This window comes from Channa argus, chromosome 8, assembly GCF_033026475.1.
Source record: "Channa argus isolate prfri chromosome 8, Channa argus male v1.0, whole genome shotgun sequence".
Taxonomy (NCBI): domain Eukaryota; kingdom Metazoa; phylum Chordata; class Actinopteri; order Anabantiformes; family Channidae; genus Channa; species Channa argus.
Window position 1 is genome coordinate 1,730,595 of NC_090204.1, and position 18,381 is coordinate 1,748,975.

The 18,381-nt window shown below is 41.8% G+C and overlaps 1 protein-coding gene across 3 annotated transcripts; it reads right to left on the bottom strand.

The window, feature by feature from the left end:
* Positions 1 to 1,215: 1,215 nt before the first annotated feature.
* On the bottom strand, positions 1,216 to 16,311 carry podn (podocan). Of its 3 annotated transcripts, none has more exons than XM_067513281.1 (12): positions 16,086 to 16,311; positions 15,162 to 15,253; positions 14,389 to 14,679; positions 12,923 to 13,016; positions 11,471 to 11,535; positions 5,759 to 5,868; positions 5,509 to 5,665; positions 5,281 to 5,396; positions 4,833 to 5,046; positions 4,177 to 4,620; positions 2,991 to 3,139; positions 1,216 to 2,034 (listed from the first exon to the last, which is right to left on the bottom strand). In XM_067513281.1, the coding sequence occupies exons 3-12, from the start codon at positions 14,662 to 14,664 to the stop codon at positions 1,878 to 1,880; spliced, it is 1,782 nt and encodes a 593-aa protein (XP_067369382.1). In that variant the 5' UTR covers positions 14,665 to 14,679; positions 15,162 to 15,253; positions 16,086 to 16,311; the 3' UTR covers positions 1,216 to 1,877. The 3 variants fall into 3 exon arrangements, with proteins under 3 accessions (XP_067369382.1, XP_067369380.1, XP_067369381.1); XM_067513279.1 differs by having other exon boundaries at positions 14,389 to 14,682; XM_067513280.1 differs by lacking the exon at positions 15,162 to 15,253 and having other exon boundaries at positions 14,389 to 14,682.
* Positions 16,312 to 18,381: the final 2,070 nt, after the last annotated feature.

Sequence of the window (18,381 nt, forward strand, 5' to 3'; positions counted from 1 at the left end):
ACTGGCCGAGCAACTACTGAATGATCAGGGTGTAGTGTTGAACTGAAAATGAAGTTGACATCAGACTGTGAGTCGTGATTCAGTCAGTGCCGTCACCATCGTACGCGAGTAGAGAAGTGCTGCTATACCTTTGTTCCATCTCTATCAAATTTAAACAACTTTTTAGCCAAAGCAAACGTATGCAGGTAACCAACTGAACTCACCGCAGCAGGTTGAGGGTATACGTCACAAGGTGCTGTCCCCTCTCCCAGCAGGTAACACAGCATGAAGTAACTTTACAAAGCAAAGTAATACACAACACTTGATTGTTTAAACATTAGACTGATCAAAAACTACTTATTAATTTACTGGCTGAAGTTACAATCCTTAAAGGATTGTTTCCCTTAAAAGTGGGAATGTCGACTCTTGTACTACCATTGTTATCGCTATAGAGATTTGGGGAAACCAGAACTTGGCTAAGAATTTTCAACAAAGTCAAATGGACATATAATTGCATAAAAATGTGACGTTTAGCCTCACACATACAGTATATATAAACCTGGGCTGGACGAAGAATTTGACTGATTAATTCAGTTGACAAGTTCCTGGGTCTGTATTTAGAATCTGGGGAAAAGTGGCAAAGTGGTGGGTACCTGCTATTGAGCCTTACTATCATTAAAATTACAAAAATAATAATCATCATGCAAAATGATCTAATAATATTTTGCCATAGTAGAATTTTTCAGGCAGTTGTAACCAAGCAGATTATCCTTTGAAATTATGGATTTGTACCTCTGCCCAACTGTTTATTGTATATTTATAACTATTTGGACTAAAAACATGGTCGATAAGTTTGATGTTTGATATTTCTGACACAATCAATGTAGTCCTTTGTTGCCAAAAAGGTTTTTGAATATTTTTTAACTAATTATATGCGTGAAAAATAATTTAAATGATATTCTGTTTATACTCTTAGAAGCTAGAATCGGTTGCCGCAGTGACTGCTCTTAACACAAGTTCCTGTTTACCAGAATCTTTGCCAACAGGGTAGTGGTAGCAAAATTAGCAAGCTATAGATTCACCACACTCCCTTTTAGGGAAAACCCACCTGGTTTAAAGAAGTTATGTGAAGTAACCTTTTAAGATCAAAGGCAGGGCAGCAAGCCCATTATTAGTTCAAAGTCAAAGTCAAAAAGGTATAAAATCTACTTTGAAGCATCACCAACAAAATCTTGGTCCAACAGAATTAATAATATTAACAAAAACACACAGTCAACAATTACACCCAGCCCAGTTTTATGTGGGCCATTAATAGTTGGTCTACATATAATAAACACTTTAAGGATTGTAACTTTAAAATGTTCAGTTTGCTCTCAGTGGAATTGACACGTCCAAATTTAAGAGCTGCAGCTTTTCATTCCCACTTACTGTAGTTTTGCTGTTTTTTATCTGGTAAACCATAGTATTAAAAACATCAACTGTTTCACAGTATTTCTAGTAAACTCACTTTTTTATGCCAGGGATACAAGGCAGCCATTGACAAAGTGACATAAAGATGTATACTTAAACTTCTGGTTTCAATTCAGAAACATTCTCATGGAAAAATTCACATTGACTTTTGTGAAGGCATTTTTTTATATAAGAAAGCAGAAACACATTATGTAGATGATAGCTGCATGTGCATGTCAAAAACCAACATTAAAGCTATATAAAGATATGTAACACTAACCAGCCCATAAAATGGAAACTAAAGTACCTTCATCCGGTATCCTGCACCAGAAATATGTGACTCTGACACTCATAATTAGTGGACGTGGGAAATCTCATTCACAAGTTCATTCAAAGCCCTTTCTATCCTTGACACATTGCACTCCAATGACAGTTCAATTGAGCGTGTCTTATGTTTCCTGCTCCTCTTCTATCATCTTATCACCTTCCATCCCGTCTTTTTTAAAAGGGAGATCGGCGTTTCCTGTGCCAAGATCTAGCACTTGCAAGTTGGACAGGTGTGCAAAAGAGCTCTCATCCACAGAGTCCACAGACAGGCGGTTGAACCTTTAAAGAAAAAAGAAAGAGGGATGTAATTGTGTTCTTTCCCTAGTTAGTTGATAAAAATAACAAGTTGATAGCTTAGTTTGTGGTAGCTAAATGCATAAAATTCAAACAAAGCCCCTAAAAGTAGTTGGCTTTCTTTGTCTAACCGCTGCTTTTAGCTGCAGTGCCTGTAGCTATAGGCCTATCTGCAAAAATCTGCAAAAGCAATGCAGAAAATATCCACCCCAGCAGGTTATAATGATTATGATTATCACCACACCTGGTTAAAACTGAAACGTAAATGCAGAAAATGCGTATAGGTTAAATAAACAAGACATTGTGCATTAATTACTGCATCCTAAAGGTGCAGGTAGGCAGATTTATGCTAAGCTAACTGGCTACAACAGATTCTATACAGACAAATATTATTCCCTACTTGCCTACTATTTACTGTTTCTGAACTTACACACCCTGACACTGCATTATCATATTCAAAATGCTCCTTTTGGATCCTTATTTTTATACAGCGTGAATATGAGTTTTCCTTTAAAAATATCCAAAGTTTTAGAATGTCCCAAAATTTACCCCATACTGATTTCATTCATTTTGTTTAAATTTGTTTAAAAGAGGGGCAGGAACACTGTTGTATGAGAACAGGATTGCAGCTGTCCCATGTAGACAGCTGCAATGAATTTAAACAAATGCAACAATTTCCTCACAGCCATTCTTTGGTTGCACGTCCATAATCATTTCCTGAGCACAGCTCAATTCACACGGAAAAGAATCTTATATAAGGAACCACTGAGGAGATTTCCAAACCCTGAGAACAGCGAAGAGTGTCAGATTAAGGTCTAACCCTTCCTGTGTGTGTCAAGTAGCTACTTTGAAGTAAAACCACGGTTGCAAACGCTCAGAAAGGGTTGAATGGTGTGTTCTTTTTTCTTAAGAAATAGGAAAAGTATTTAATTTTTGCTCACCGGAGGAAGATGCCTTTGATGTTCGGAGTGCGTTCAAATGCTGAAGCTGGAACACTGGCGATGCGATTACTTTGCAGGTAAAGGTACTCGAGAGACTCAGGCAGGTCAGATGGGATGTGTGACAGCTGGTTGCCAGAGAGGTCAAGAGTCTAAAATCACAACATGCATAATAAATAAAAGGTATGATGTTTTTTTTTTCATAGAGCTACCTGATAAATGCATGTGTGAAATGGGACAACTATCATTTAAAATGTATTTGAAGCTAATAGTCTTTTCTCACTTCAGGAATCTAATGAATCAAGACATGAAGTTGAGCAATTGTCACTGGTTCAGCCTTTGTCTGCACTGAGTAAAGGTTATTAAAATGGGATTAAAATGATAAAAACGATTTTAACTTTGCCTCAAATTGTACTTTAATTTGTGAAACAGAAAAAAGATTGGTACCCAGTGGGCTACTCGTATAGGAACTTGGAAAATGGGTCATAATCTCTGAGCATTTTGTGTTTCAGAATTAGGGATAAATGTTTTTAGGCCTTCTGGATTTTTCAAACATATTCAGCTAATTATCATAACTGATGGTTGCTGACCTATGTGACCAGCTTCTCACAAGCTTATACACCTACTACCTATATCAAGTCACTGTAATCCCAACACAGGGAGGTAGGGCCAGAGCCAAATGGAGAGCATTGAAAAAGATATTATATTATATAATATATATTTATTATATATTATATTATAAAGATATTATTATATATTAAATATTTTCTTCCATCTATTATTATATGGAATGTGAAGTCACTAGTGAAGATAGTGGACAGAATCCATTGAGAATATTAATAATACAATATTTTGTGGATTGCTGAATATAACTCAAGTACATATTCAAGACTCCAAGTTAATTATTACCAGCTTCTGACTCCACAGGCTGTCAGGGTCTGCAGTCAAAGTGAAAAACGAAAGGGGAATTGCAGACCTACAGTATCTATCTATATCTGAAAATGACCAAAGTTCTGTTCTTTGATTGTGCAGCATATATTACTTATTTTTAACTTGGGCTTAATATGCAAAAATCCAAACTGTTACTCCTGTTCCCCTGAAATCTGCAGATGTGATACTGTGTAAGTGCTAAAAGTGCCCTGTGCACTAGTGTCTGACAAGTTTCTTCTGTTTTCTTGCAGTCACTCACTGTGAGCTCACTAAGCTCCATCCAGGCTCCCAGGTAAACCGAGTTTAGTTTCAGCTGGTTGTCACTTAGGATGAGCTTTCGTAGCTTTTCCATGCCTGTCAGCGTGCCCTCTGGAATAGAGCTGAGTTGGTTGTTCTTAATTTCAAGCACTTGCAGACTGCGAGGGAGACCCAGGGGCATGGAATGAAGGCTGTTCCCTGACAAATCCAGGGTTTCCAGCACACGCAGCTTCCTGAAGGCCTCGCGGTGCACTTTGGGGCTAGTCAGCTTGTTGTAGCTGAGGTTGAGCTCTGTCAGGGTGTATAGCAGGGTTAGGTCATTGCGGGCAATTTCCGAAATGAAGTTGTGGAGCAGCATTAGTGTCTTGGCTCGTCGTGGCAAGCCCCGGGGAACGCGCTCCAGCAAATTGTTGTGCATATGTAGAGTATGCAGCTTCTTCAAACCCTAGTGAAAATGCAAATTAGGAATTCTAAAGGTCATCCATCATTATGCAGAAAATTAGCACATCAAATACAAAGCCAATGCCAAAGCCAACACATCATCCGTTCCAGTTTGTTCTTAGAACTGAAAACGCTACCTAAAATGTCTGGGCTTTACACAGGTCTGCTTCCCTGGCAAAGCCCAAAAAGACTGCAAATGAAAACGAAATACGGCACCTGAAAGGCAGCAGGGTGGATGGAGCGTGAGCGGAGCTTGTTGTTGTGGAGTAGTAAGTACTCAAGGTTTCGGACAGATGAAAGAGCATCACCAGGTAGGCTGCGAATTGAGTTCTTCTCCAGATGTAGCAGCACTAGATTGCGTGGCAGACCCTTGGGGACAACGCTCAGGTTGTTATTTGACAAATCCAGGCACTCCAGGCTGCTCAGTTGGCTGCAACCAAAACAGGGGAGAAAGTTATCAAATCAGTTCTTTGATATTGTACTGTGTCCTTTTTTTGTGCCGTTGATATTTTACATGATCTTTTTGAAGTGTCTCCTCTCATCTTCTACGCACTTGAGACCATGTACACAAATGTACAGTATAATCAAGGATTTACCCTGCAATAAAAGCTTTATGCTATGGCACTGAGTTGAGCATGTTAAGCATAGAGAGGATTTTGTCCACCTGAATGTCTCGTTGTCCATGCCGTCATTGCTGAGGAGGTTGTTCTGGAGATACAGCTCCCTGAGGTTTGGCAATTTGTGAAAGGCCTCTGCTGGGATTTTTTCCAACTTGTTACTCTGTGATAACCAGATCCTTGTGTTATTATCACTTCTATAGAATCATATGTCATATTCACCTGAACTGTAAAGAAGTTGCTCCTGTATCTGAACATTTTTGCAGGTGTACTACCTTCACATGAAGACGATACAGGGAAGAGGGCAGGTTCTTGGGCACAACCCGCAGGAAGTTGCTGGACAAGGTGAGAATTTCCAGGTTTGTAGAAGCATTAAACACATCATCAGGAAGCCCAGCGTCCGTCAGCTTGTTGTTATGGAGATACACAGACCTGGGAATCATGATCAAGGGATACAAGATAATGTGTAAATGGGCATAATTCCAGGAACAAGGGGTAAATGTACAGAAGCCCACAGATACGCACCTCAGTTTTGGTTTATGGCCAAATGTATAAGGGTAAATCTTTGTAAGCTGATTAGCGGCAAAGTCAGCGCTGACCAAAGAAGGTGGAAGGACCTTTGGTGCTGAGGTAAGCTGCAAGCACAAGAAAAGATGTGATTACACATATTTCATTCTAATATGGACTGATTTCGATTTTATTGATCTGTGATTACAGTTTCCAAGTGAGGACAAGTGAATATGCAATTAATTGATGTTCTAATAATTCACTATTCACTAAGATACTGTTAAACTCATTTGTCTTGAAAGAAATTGCAGATTCATAATATCAAGCAGTTTAATGGAGACACAATGAGGTTGAAATTCTCTGTAAATGTTTTTGAAATTCAGGAAAATACTGTATCTTCCCATCTTCCGGATAGGTTCGTTCTGCAGGTTTGATACAGACCAGTTGTCATGATCTGGCCCTTCAAATTCACTTCCTATTCTGGACTTTCACTTTGTACCCCCTTTCCCCACTTCCTGTTCCCAGTTCACTCCTCCAGCCTCACTACTCATCATCAACCATTATTGTTTAGACTCTGCTCACCCCTCAGTTCCCTGTCAGATCCTTCTCTTTGCCATTCAATGCAACACTCTGGCTTCTGGTTTGCCTGGTTCATGGTATCTGGACTCCTGACTCTGGCTTGGGGACTCTGCTACCTGAGATTAGGTTGCTGTGTTTTAGCTCCGTTGCACTGGTTAAATTTGTTAGTTGAATGTGATGCCTTCTATATTATTCCATTGTTATTCCAGTCCAGTTTCTAGTTAGCCGCCCCAGTTATTTTGGCCCCATCTTGTATTTATTCACTCCTGGTTTATGTTTCTTTTGTAATTAATAATACAACTCTTATGTTCTCCTTGTTGGAGTGATTTTTTGATATCCCATTTTCTGTAATAAGTTAGTTTAAATGTCACCTTTAATTCCCGTGTCTTCCCTGTTTCTTAGATTTTGTATTGTGCCCGCACTTTTATCCTGACCCTGTTTTTACTAGCCCTGGCCCACTGTCATATGTTGCGTTTGGGTTCCTTTTTCACTGATCCCAGGTCCGTTGTATATTTTCTTATACTTTCGTTTCTCAGTCCTAGTTTTCGATTAGTTTCCTGGTTCATGTATTATGTTTGTGTTTTTAGTCTGTCTTTCAGCCTAGTCCCTGTTTAGTGGAATTAATTTGTTATTCCTCCATTTTGTGTTGTTTAAAAAGAAATAAAGCTCCTTTATATTCTTGGACACTACAACTCCCATCAGCACTAGATGCACACAGTGTTTGTGCGTTGTTTCTACACTATTAATGACACGCTACGCTATAAACAAGGTGACACTGTGTCTCAGCCAGACTCTAGAGCCGACATCCTGACCCCCTCATTATGATCTTCGGCGACTTCAATCATGCACAGTATTTGGATTGCCACACCATGGGGGAGATGGCACTGGACCTGATGTATTGATGTATTCAAGAGGCCTACAACTCTTCTACCTTCCCCCCGGTCAGGTCAGACCACAACCTGATCCACCTCCTGCCTGTGTACAAGCCCCGGTTCCAAGCTGGTGAGTGCATTCATTGCACAGTGTCCCTTACCGCCAAAAGGGGGAGCTCGTCAGGGAGACTTTTTCCCCAACAATCCTCAAACCCAGCTACTAGTATCCACAACTCTCTTTTACCGGTCAGTCTCCCTCCCCCTACAGGCCCTGGTAGACCCTGGAGCAGAGCATAATTTACTTGACGCCTCCCTAGCTAAGCAGAAGTCACTTTCCCTTATTCCCCTGGATCGGACTTTAAAGGTCAGAACTCTGGATGGATCAGTAGTCACAGAGATTTCACACAAAACAGCTCCTCTGCACCTGTTAGTTTCAGGCAACCACCAAGAAGACACATCTTTTTTCCTTATGCATTCACCTGACAATTCCATGGTTCTGGGTTACTCCTGGCAGGAAACAGGGAAACACAACCCCCACATTGACTGGTCCTCCAATAAAATATTCGGCTGGGGAACCTTTTGCCACAACCTCTCTCTCCCCGAAAGGGAGGCCATGGAGAAATACACAAGGCAGTCTCTCCAGGCCGGCCTCATCCACCCATCTTCCTCCCCTGAAACCGAGTTTCTTGTCAGAACTGTGTCTTTCTTAGGATTTCTTATTGGTGAGGGAGAGGTGAGGCCCAACCCCGAGAAGACAAGTGCTGTCACGGAATGGCCAAGACCTGGAATCAGGAAACAGCTGAAAGGCTTCCTGGGCTTCTCACCAGTTCATAGTCGAGGTGGATGCTTCAGAAGTCCCTCCCTTCTCTCCCAGTGTGAGACATCTCCCCATGATCCCGAACCCATCCTCCGCCCGTAATGTATGCTGGGGGCCCTCACCTGGGAAATTCAACGGACTGTACGCACGACCCAGCGGCAGGAGCCCGATCCTGGCACCGGACCCCCTGGTCTCCTATTTGTCCCATCTCGGGTTTGCTCCCAGGTCCTCCAGTGGGCCCACTGCTCCAAGTTCTCCTGTCACCCCGGGGCAGACCGTTCCATAAACCTCCTCCGGACACACTTCTGGTGGCCGTCTCTAGTTAAGGACACCCGGGAATTTGAGGCGGCCTGTGCCACCTACGCCTGGGGAAAAACCCCTAAAAAACCCCCAGAAAGACTCCTCCAACCCCTTCCCATACCCAGTTTTCTGTGGTCACACATTGCCCTGGACTCTGTCACTGGACTCCCACCATCTCATGGAATTACCACTATCCTCACCCTCGTTGACCGCTTCTCCCAAGCTGTCCACTTTGTCCCCCTGCCAAAATTACCTACAGCCACAGAAATCTCTCAGCTTCTCACCCAGCATGTTCTCCATCTCCATAGTATCCCCCATGATATTGTTTCGGACCTAGGCCCACGGTTTGTCTCCCAGGTTTGGAAAGCTTTCTGTAATGATCTGGGGGCAACCGTCAGTTTGTCATAGGGATTCCACCCCAAGTCCAATGGTCAAACTGAGCGTGCAAACCAGAGTCTGGAAACCGCCCTCAGATGCGTCACCTCATCTAACCCCTCCACCTGGAGCTCATTCATATCATGGCTTGAATATGCTCATAACTCTCTCACTTCCTCTGCCACAGGTCTCTCGCCCTTCATGTGCTCCTTAGGGTACCAGCCACCAAAGTTCCCAAATCAAGAGACAGAGATCGCAGTTCCATCCGTCCACGCACACATCTTCCATTGCCATAGGCTGTGGAGAGAGGCCCGGGCAGCCCTCCTCCGGACAACGCAGAGAAACAAGCACCTTGCCGACCGTCGGAGAACCCGGCCCCCACCTATAAACCAGGTCAGACTGTCTACCTTTCCATTCAAAACATTTCTCTGCATTATGAGTCTAGAAAATTAGCCCCCCGATATATCGGCCCCTTCCCTATTGAAAGAATCATTAACCCATCCACTGTAAAATTCAAACTCCCGAGAAATATGAGAGTGCATCCCGTGTTCCAGGTATCTCAGTTAAAACCAGCCTCTTCCAGTCCTTTGTATAGTATTACTAACCTGCTCTTTTTGTCTCCCTACCCTCAGAACCTCCGGCCGCCCTGCTGTGTTCAGCAATTCCTCCGATTCTTGCTCTCCATGGCTTCTTCCCCTACGGTTACCATTCCTCCTCCTCCTGCGACCCGCCCCTCCATCGCTCCCCGCTCCCACACCGGGCGTCAAGCTCCACAGACCAGTCTCTCCTTCTCCCGGACATCGCCCACCGACTCAACCTGTGCTACCTTCCCCAAATAAATCATTTGAACCTTCCTAACTCCCTGGTTCCGTCTCTTTTTCTGGGTCCACAAAACATTGACTGGGACTCCTTAAGTGTGACAGTTGTTGCTTTTTGTTGCTCTATTCTATCTCCACTTTCCACTCACGCCAGCCAGTCAAGACAGATGGCCCCCTACCCTAAGCCTGGTTCTGCAGGAGGTTTTTTCCATTAAAGGGAGTTTTTCCTCTCCTTTATTGCCTTGGGCTTGCTCAAAGGGCATTTGCTGGGTTTTTATTATGTAAAGTGTCTTGAAATAACTGTTGTGAATTGGTACTACATAAATAAATTTGAATTGAATTGAATTAAAGGGAGGGGGGATGGAGATGGTTTTGGAGTTAAATACCTGGGTGTCCACCTGGAAAATAAACAGTCAGTTAATACTGCATCAATCTACAGGGTTTATTTTCTAAGGAGACTAAGGTCCTTCAACATCTGCAGCACCTTGCTGTGGATGTTCCATTTTCTATGCCGTTGATTGCTGGGGCAGCAATATGAAGGTGGGAGACAGTGACAGACTGGACAAACTAATAAGGAGGGCTGGTTCTGTTCTAGGGGAGGAGTTGGACCCTCTGCATCTTGTGGCTGAGGGGAGAATGTTGTCCAAATTCCTCTCAATCCTCACACCCACTCCCCTGTGTGCACAGAGGAGCACTTTCAGCCAGAGACTGATCCCAATGCTCCACATTAAACTGTTCAACTCATCCCCCGGACCCTAGACTGACAGGTCTATAAATGGACAATTTATTATTCACTTTATTTTATTTTAAGGTAAATTATTATTTCCCTTATATATCTTATTTTGTGTTTAGTTGTATTTCAGTAGTTTGTATTTATATGTGGTTTCTCCTCGGTTTAGTTAAGGTGCTTTACCTTTCTTTTATAAGAAATAAGTAGACACAATTTCCCTGTGGGATCAATATAGTTCTTTGAATCTTAAATCTTGACTTTAGAGTCACCAATTAACCTAACATGCATGTCTTTGGACTGTGGGAGGAAAGCTGAGTGCCTGGAGGAACCCTATTAAAACACGAGGAGAACATGCAAACTCCACACAGTAAGGCTGAAGATGGCAGGTGAATTCGGACCTGTGAGGCGGTGGTGCTGCCACCAATGTTGGGATTTGTTAAAAAAATAATTTGTATATGTAACACTTGAACCACTAGCATGGCTGTAGACTCTGCAGTCTTTTTTGAACCATGCATAACCACAAAGCTTTAGGCTAAATCAATAAAACTTGAAAAGGGGGGGTGAATATAGAACGGGTTGCTTTGGAAAAACGTGACAAACTACCTACTTTTTGGTTTACTGTAGGTATTAGGAGTTTAATGCTGGATGTCTTAAATATTTGCTGTAATAGTACCAATCTTTCTTGAGCTTAAGAGATGTTGTGTGGCAAGTTGGATTCCCCTCCATGAATGCTAAGTGTTACTCACTTTAGCCTCTCATGCCACAACAACTGTAGCACTTCCACTGCAGGAAAAAAAAGCAGAGAATAGCAATTTGAGAAACACTCTTGAGATTAGATGTTCATTTGGAGCTCTCTCCTTTATACCGTGGCCTGTGGATTAAAGGAGCATGGGTGTCTTAGAGGCTTAGTCAGCACTTAAAAATGTGTGTCCTTGTAAAGGCCCAAACAAATCTGTCAGTCCTTTCTCCTTCACTCTTTGTCCGATAGGGTCAGTAACATTTTAGGTCTAAACCAGCTGGCACAACCAAACTGGAAATGATGGCCAGCCTAACTTTGTGCAGAGTGTTCAAGATGAGACTGCCGCCTATCTTTGCCAGCTGGCACTTTACCATTGTATCACAACAGAGCAGAATAATGGTGAGATGAACACGTAAAACATAAACTTGACATTTCCTTATATAAGCACAGCTGAGGTTACTAGAGAGGACAAGCATTTAAAAGTCTGGTGTGTGACTCACCTTGTTGTTTGCCAAGTATAAATAAGCCAGCTGTTCGAGCATCTCAAAACCTTCATCTTCAAGACCTGGAAAGAGAAAAACATACTTCATATTTAATACATGTCATTAAGCCAAAACACAATTGTATGTAGTTTTTATGAAACACGTTGTAGCCAAGTGACTTCTTTGTAGAGGGACTATAAGTACATGAAAAGAATATTGAATCATTACATGGAGTGATCAAGTGGTAGCTAGTGGAGGTTACTGAAGTGATATTCACATAAATCAACATGCAGTGTTTTTAAGTGAGTTACAAAAAACTTTTTTTCAATGCTATTTTCAGCTTGTATAGGTCTTCTAACGTATGATAATGTAATACATCTTTCTTCACACATAAACTACAGTCAGGTGGTGGTATTTCACATAAGGGTTCAATTACCACAAAATGTTAAATTCACAAAATTTGCAAAGTTCAAAGCTTTGGCTTTCATCAGCACTCACTACAGCTGGCCAGAGACAAAAATCCGCCAAACTGTTTCCTGGCAGCAGTGATGTTACCAGAACAACAACCAACTGGCCTTCAGCCACCCCACTAACAGAAACAGGGCTTAGCCAACAGGAGCAAACGATTGCTACCATCTGATACATTTGTTATTGTTATGTGGCCAGTGTATTTGTCATGCACACGTGAGCCTCCCAAATTCATAGAAAACTAGCAATTGCATGGCGTTTGTGGATACTTCAGTATATATGGAAGCTTCACTTTAGGCCTTCTTAAGCAAAACACTATAGATTGTGATGAATATGAACTGCTGTGACAGTTCCAAGATAACTGTAAAGGCTAAAATAGAAATAGAACTAACTCAGTGACAGAGCCACGTCAAACTAAAGTTGGCTAACATTACCTATGATAACGTACTGGATACCAATAGGGCTGCACAAGCAAAAGCCATCAACGTCATAGACGGAGCAAGCATCATTTTGGCTTTTAATTTAAAAGAAAAACTAAAATATATTATATTTCAAAAGCTGCATAGTTTCTTTGTACAGCTTGATGTAAAACAATAGTTTAAAAACTTCCACATCCATTATGAAATCTATTCTGATGTCCCAGAGAAGCTTGGGTATGAGATGTGTTAAAAGGTTGAAACAGATGACATAAACAGAAAAAAACCGCTAAAATTTCTTCTGCCACCATATATGTTTTTTATAAATACAAGTTAAATTCAATATTGGCATAAAGAGCAGCAGCAGAATAATTACTTATCACAGTGAAATTGCTCCAAATTGACAGTTCGAGGCTCCGGCTTGGTAAAGAGAAAGTCAACACGGACCCACAACTGAGCAGGACAAGCAGGAATTCAACAGCCCTGTTTGTCCCACACAAAACATTTTGGCGAACATGTCTGTAATCTGCTCTCCCGCTGCACCCTCGGTTCCTGCTAAGTATTTACAGCGTGGTACAGTGTTTACCCTCTGTGGTGAGCCGATTGTTCTGAAGGTTGAGAGTCTGAAGCTGATGCAGATGGGAAATGTGTTCCACTGTTATCTCCTCAATTTTGTTGTTCTGGTATCAGGAGACAAAACACAAAACCCTAATTATAATGACAGAAAATAGTCTTGCGCCGGTAACTTTGTGAGCTGAATGAGAAAAACGTGTGCGTATTATTCTCTGCAGTCAAACAAGATATTTAACGCTGTTGTCAAGCGGCGGCCCACCTGTGGGCCTGTTCTGCCAAAGCCCATCTAATCACAACATGACGTGCTATACGCTGTTTTTAAAGCTCGAAGTCCCACAAGAAAGAAAACAATGCAGAAAGCTCATTTTTAGTGCCATTATCTAAGACTTATCTGAGGATGGTCTCGTGAGGAACTTCAATGTTAGGCCCCTGATTCTCGGGTGTTTGAAAAAACTAACAATAATACCTTAAATCCTTAGCTTTAATATTTGGTCTCAAATATTTTTCAGTCAGTGCTTGGAGCTTGGAGTCTGGGACATAGACTTCACCAGATGCAATGTTTCTGTTGTGGTGATCCTCTGCTAGACTTCGGTTTCTGCTTGTTTTGGGGATTTTTTTTTGCCCTCTAAACATGGCCCCTTTATTAGGTACACCTGTACAATCTAACACAATCCAATACAGCAGCTCTGACATGATTTATTCTTATACAATGTTATAATTTCTAAATACTGGAGTGCATTATAAGAAGGGGAGGTTCTAATGTTTTCAGAAAGGTGATTTAAAATGAATGAGGTGGCCAAAATATTAGAACCACCTCTTCTTATAATGCACTCCAGTACGACTACAACTAACCACTTATAATTATTATTATATAATAATGAAGAGAGATTAGAATTATTGCCTTTCCGACAGTCCATGATTCTGGTACATGTTGATCTATGTTGACAGGCTTTTTATCAAACTCTAATGTGGTCTTACTCTTTCTGAGGTTTACCAGTGGTTTAAATCTTGTGGTATCTCTTGATCTGGTTAAGTGTTTTTTTGTTTTTTTTTTTTTTTTTTTTATTGTTTAACAAAGGAAAACATTCTTTTGTCAGGCACCACAGCTGTTTTCCCTTTTAAATAGATTTTCATTGAAGACTTCACAAGCGTGATCCAAATGAAGGGAATACATTTAATACATTCAGTTCAGATTGTGCACGTGCAAAAGTCTTCACTTGCCAACCTATATACTCACATATCACGTTATAGATTTTAAAATATACATTTGTACATTTTCAAACGTAACAGACTTTGGGGCCTTCGTGTCCCTGAGCTCAATTTAAACAAGTTGAAAATTCTACAATGGCCATGTCAAGCCGCTAGCCTGAATCAAACTGAGCTACATTTTTTGAAGGCAGTTGAAAAAACCCTCTGGTGATGTCCCAGTATACAGCATGGAGCTTGCTGTGTGGGTGTGTGAGTGTTTGTATGAAGGACCTGTAGAGAGAGTTGACGGGTTTTGTCAGACAACTCTGCGGGGAACTCCGTGAGATCGACTCCAGCACAGTCCACTGTCCCCTCTGCTGCACAGCTGCAATCTGGTGGACATTGGATTGGCTCCGATTTCGTCACCTCCGTAGCGATGTCCACCTCCTTTATCTGCTCTTCCTCCTCCTCTTCATCTGGCTCGGGAGGGGCCTGGCAACGCACCAAAGCCCAGGCCAAGAGCAGCACACTCAGGGTCTGCAGAATGGAATGCTTGGGAATGGCCATGTCCACCGCTGAGCTCTCCTGTTGCACAAGCACAGGGACACTAAAGCTAAAAACACTAAGGTACAGCGCCTTGTAAAGGCGGCGATGTGCTGCACGGCAGGTGGTTGGGACGTTCCTAATTGGGTGCATGTAATTATTATTTCGGGTGAGTGAGATGTACCACGCACCCCTGGTAAGCTTTTATATTAAGTGATGGCATGATGTTGTCCTGCTCCACAGCACCTAATGTGTGAGGAGCGATTCCTACTAACTGTCAACCACACATGGCCGACACAGTCTATTCATAGTACAGACTGAAACTCAGGCTATTTCAGGCTCATTCAACTCCAACACAGGAGTTTCCCTGTTAGAGCAAGCAAATCACACATGCATCGGTATGAATATGTAGTGAATCATCTTAGTGTGTCTGTCTTTGACCCACTAGCATTTGCCTCGCAGTGCCACCTAACAGGTGTATAGACAAACATACTATCATTACAAAAATACTGCTTACGCACCAGGTCAACAACAAAAGGCGGCTCTCTGATCCTTCTCTTTTTGCTGTGTCTGATGCTTCTCTTTCTGCGTCAGTCCTCACCAACTGCAAGGACTAATTTAAGAAAAATAATGTAAGCATCACCGCTGACAGCTCAGGTTTTCCAAATGTGTCACACGTATGCATTTACGAAAATGGCAAAAAAAAGTTAAGTCTAAGTTCGGATGAAATAAAATAACTTCAGAATAGCTTTTGCAGTCGTCTGGCAGACGTCAGCAGTGTTTACATGAGGCTGGTGTTTTGCTGGAGCCTGGGGGAAAAAAAAAAATTCTAATCATCCTCACTGTTGTTCGCGGGTACTCGATGCAGGTCTCAAGGCAAAAAACCTAAAAGCCATCCATCAGAACAGCCCTCTCTGCTTGTCGCACCACAACAAGTACCAGAGCAGCTGTAGCAAGCGAACACACAAGTGCACGCACACACCAAAAACAAAATCCACACACAGCAGCATGCATCCACCCACAGCAAATGAAATATAAAAGCTTGTGCACTTGCCCGCACTTATTGTACAGTGTCGACCTTGGCTAGAGTCAAAAAAACTGATAGCATTCGTGGGTCAGAGAGGAGTCCTAAAGCCTTTTCCATGTCAGAAATATTCTCATGTTACCTAATTTCTAAGTGAGAATATTAGCAGGGATGCTGTTCATTTAAAAAGTCATCCTCTTGTTTTCATGCCGTTCTGCTCCTTCTTAGCTAAGCAGAGCTCATGAAGTGGCTTTACTGCAATAGACTGGATCATCTGAAACACACCAGCACTGTCATGCATGGATGAATGATGCTGGCACTCAAAGCTCAGTCTAAGCTCCAAAGAACGTAACAGCCGCCCATAAAACATGCAGCAGTAAAGTCTGCAAAATCAACATTTGGGTCTACTGCAGTACTTTACCCCTCTGAAAGGATGTTTGCTGAAACGCACTGAAGTCTGACGTCCAGTCCAAACACACGCTGTCCCATAGCAGGCGAGGAGTCACACAGCCACACCAGATACCCTCCAGATGTGAGAGAGAAGTGGGAGTGGGAAAGTTAAGAGAACGAAAGGAAGGGGAACAGGGGAGAGTGAAAGGGATTGGAGTGAGTAAGAAAGACAGCTCTGACCTGACTGGAAGCCAAAAACACAAATCTTTCCTTTTTTTTTTTTTCTTTTTTTTTTTTACATACTTTGGTCTATGATTTTTTTCTCCCCCCCCCCCCCCCCCCCCCCCCCCCCCTTTCCACTTTTAATATAATGCGTTTGTATTTTTTTTTAGCTTAGTTTGGTGGAATTTTGGAAAAGTTTCCTCCAGATTCATCAAAATCTTTCCAATCCCACAATTCAATAGAGATCATAATCATAGTGTCAACTTGCAGACAAAGTAAAACAGCTTAAAACACATTCTTTCTCTCCAGAAAACACTGAATCTTTAACCACACTACTGCAGATAACTGATTAATATTTGATATAGCAACACAAACTTACTATGTACTTGTGCGTCTTAATAGCAAGGTGATCTGAGATAAGTTTTATTTTTGGGGAAGGGGGGGGGGGGGGGGGGGGGGACTGAGATGAGTCATCCTAAATCTTCCAATAATAATTTAAAAAGTGGAAGTGCCTGCCAGATAGAGGCACCAGGATATGACCTAATGTCTCACGTGTTTCTGGGTTAGGCTGCACACCTCCCATTAGGCAGAGTGCGTGAACATCTGTTAACATTACGGTGCATTAGCACAGTTGAATGAACTTTAAATTTACACACAAGGCATTTTGGGAATAATGCATCCACGACAGTAAACAAAATGTGCCTCAACAAAAAAAGCCAATTTGCTATTCTCTGTTTTATATTTTCACTTTTGCACTTTGTTTTTTGCCTGCTGCTTCTCATTAAACCTAATTACAACAGTCTGCACATGAAGTTTTTTTTTTTTACCATTACTTCCTCAACTTATTTTATTTTTTTATGCATAACGTAGAAAACAGCTTAAAAGACATGTTTTAAAATGATGTTAAATCAAACAAAAGTGACTATGCGGGGCGGCTGTAGAACAGTTGGTAAAGGCAGTCGTCCACGGACCACGGGGTTAGTGGTTCGATCTCCGGTCCCAGCTACATGTCAGAGTGTCTCTGGGCAAGACACTGAACCCCTAACAGTCCATTGTCCTCCCCAGCTGTGCAGTGCCAGTCCAAGCCCGGTAGAAATTGAGGAGGGTTGCGTCAGGAAGGGCATCTGTTGCAAAAACTGTGCCAAATCAACATGCGGGCAATGATCCACTGTGGCGACACTGAACTAACGGGATAAAGCGAAAGCCCCCCAAAAAATACAAAGGTGACTATGCAACAGAAAAGTTGAAGACATTCCATGCAGTTTTGGCTGAGTAAAAACTTTCTGGAGTCTCTCCAGATTGTGGAGCATGACATGACAACAGGTTTCCTGTTTTCCCATTACCAGTGTTTGTGCTAAGCTAACAAGCTGCTGACTGTAGTTTCCTTTTTATTAATGAGAATGCGATCACATGAATAGTGTACCTCCCAAAATGCGAAAATCAGTCTCGTGCATAATCTGCACAAATTGCTATTATATAATCATTTTAGAGCTTTTTATGACTTTAGCTTAAGACAAAAGGACAGAAAGGATTCTTACCTATACACTGTGAAAAAGATGAAAAAATGGGTCACAAAACAGAAAAAAGTGTATTTGAGCATAGAACAATAGTCATATTTGCATGTTAAACATTACTTTCATTTTAAAAAACTGGCCTTTTGCAGTGATCTAAAGTCCACTGTTTGTTCATCTTGGCCCACGGCCAACTTTTTTTCTGCCAACTACAGTTGACCTGAGTCTCCTACCCACAGTGTATGTGGACACTGGTTTCTCTCTTGATATAAAGATGCAGACAATTCAGGAGCAGTGAGGCATTTGTTTTTCAGGGTCACTCGTAAGCACTTGTCTTGTTGGGTAGATGTGCACTTGAGCTTTCCACTGTGTCTTCTGTCATGGATCCAGTTGCAGCATCTCTCAGGACACCTTTTTTTAAAGAAAATGTTCACCTCATCTCTCATACAGAATAACCTTCCTTCTCAAGACAAATATAGACTGACAGGTTTCGAAGGAATGCTGTTTTTGATTGGCCATTTTCTGTTGTAATTTACACTGAACATGACTGAACAAGTCACTTAAATTATGGAGGAGAGCCAAAAAATAAACTTA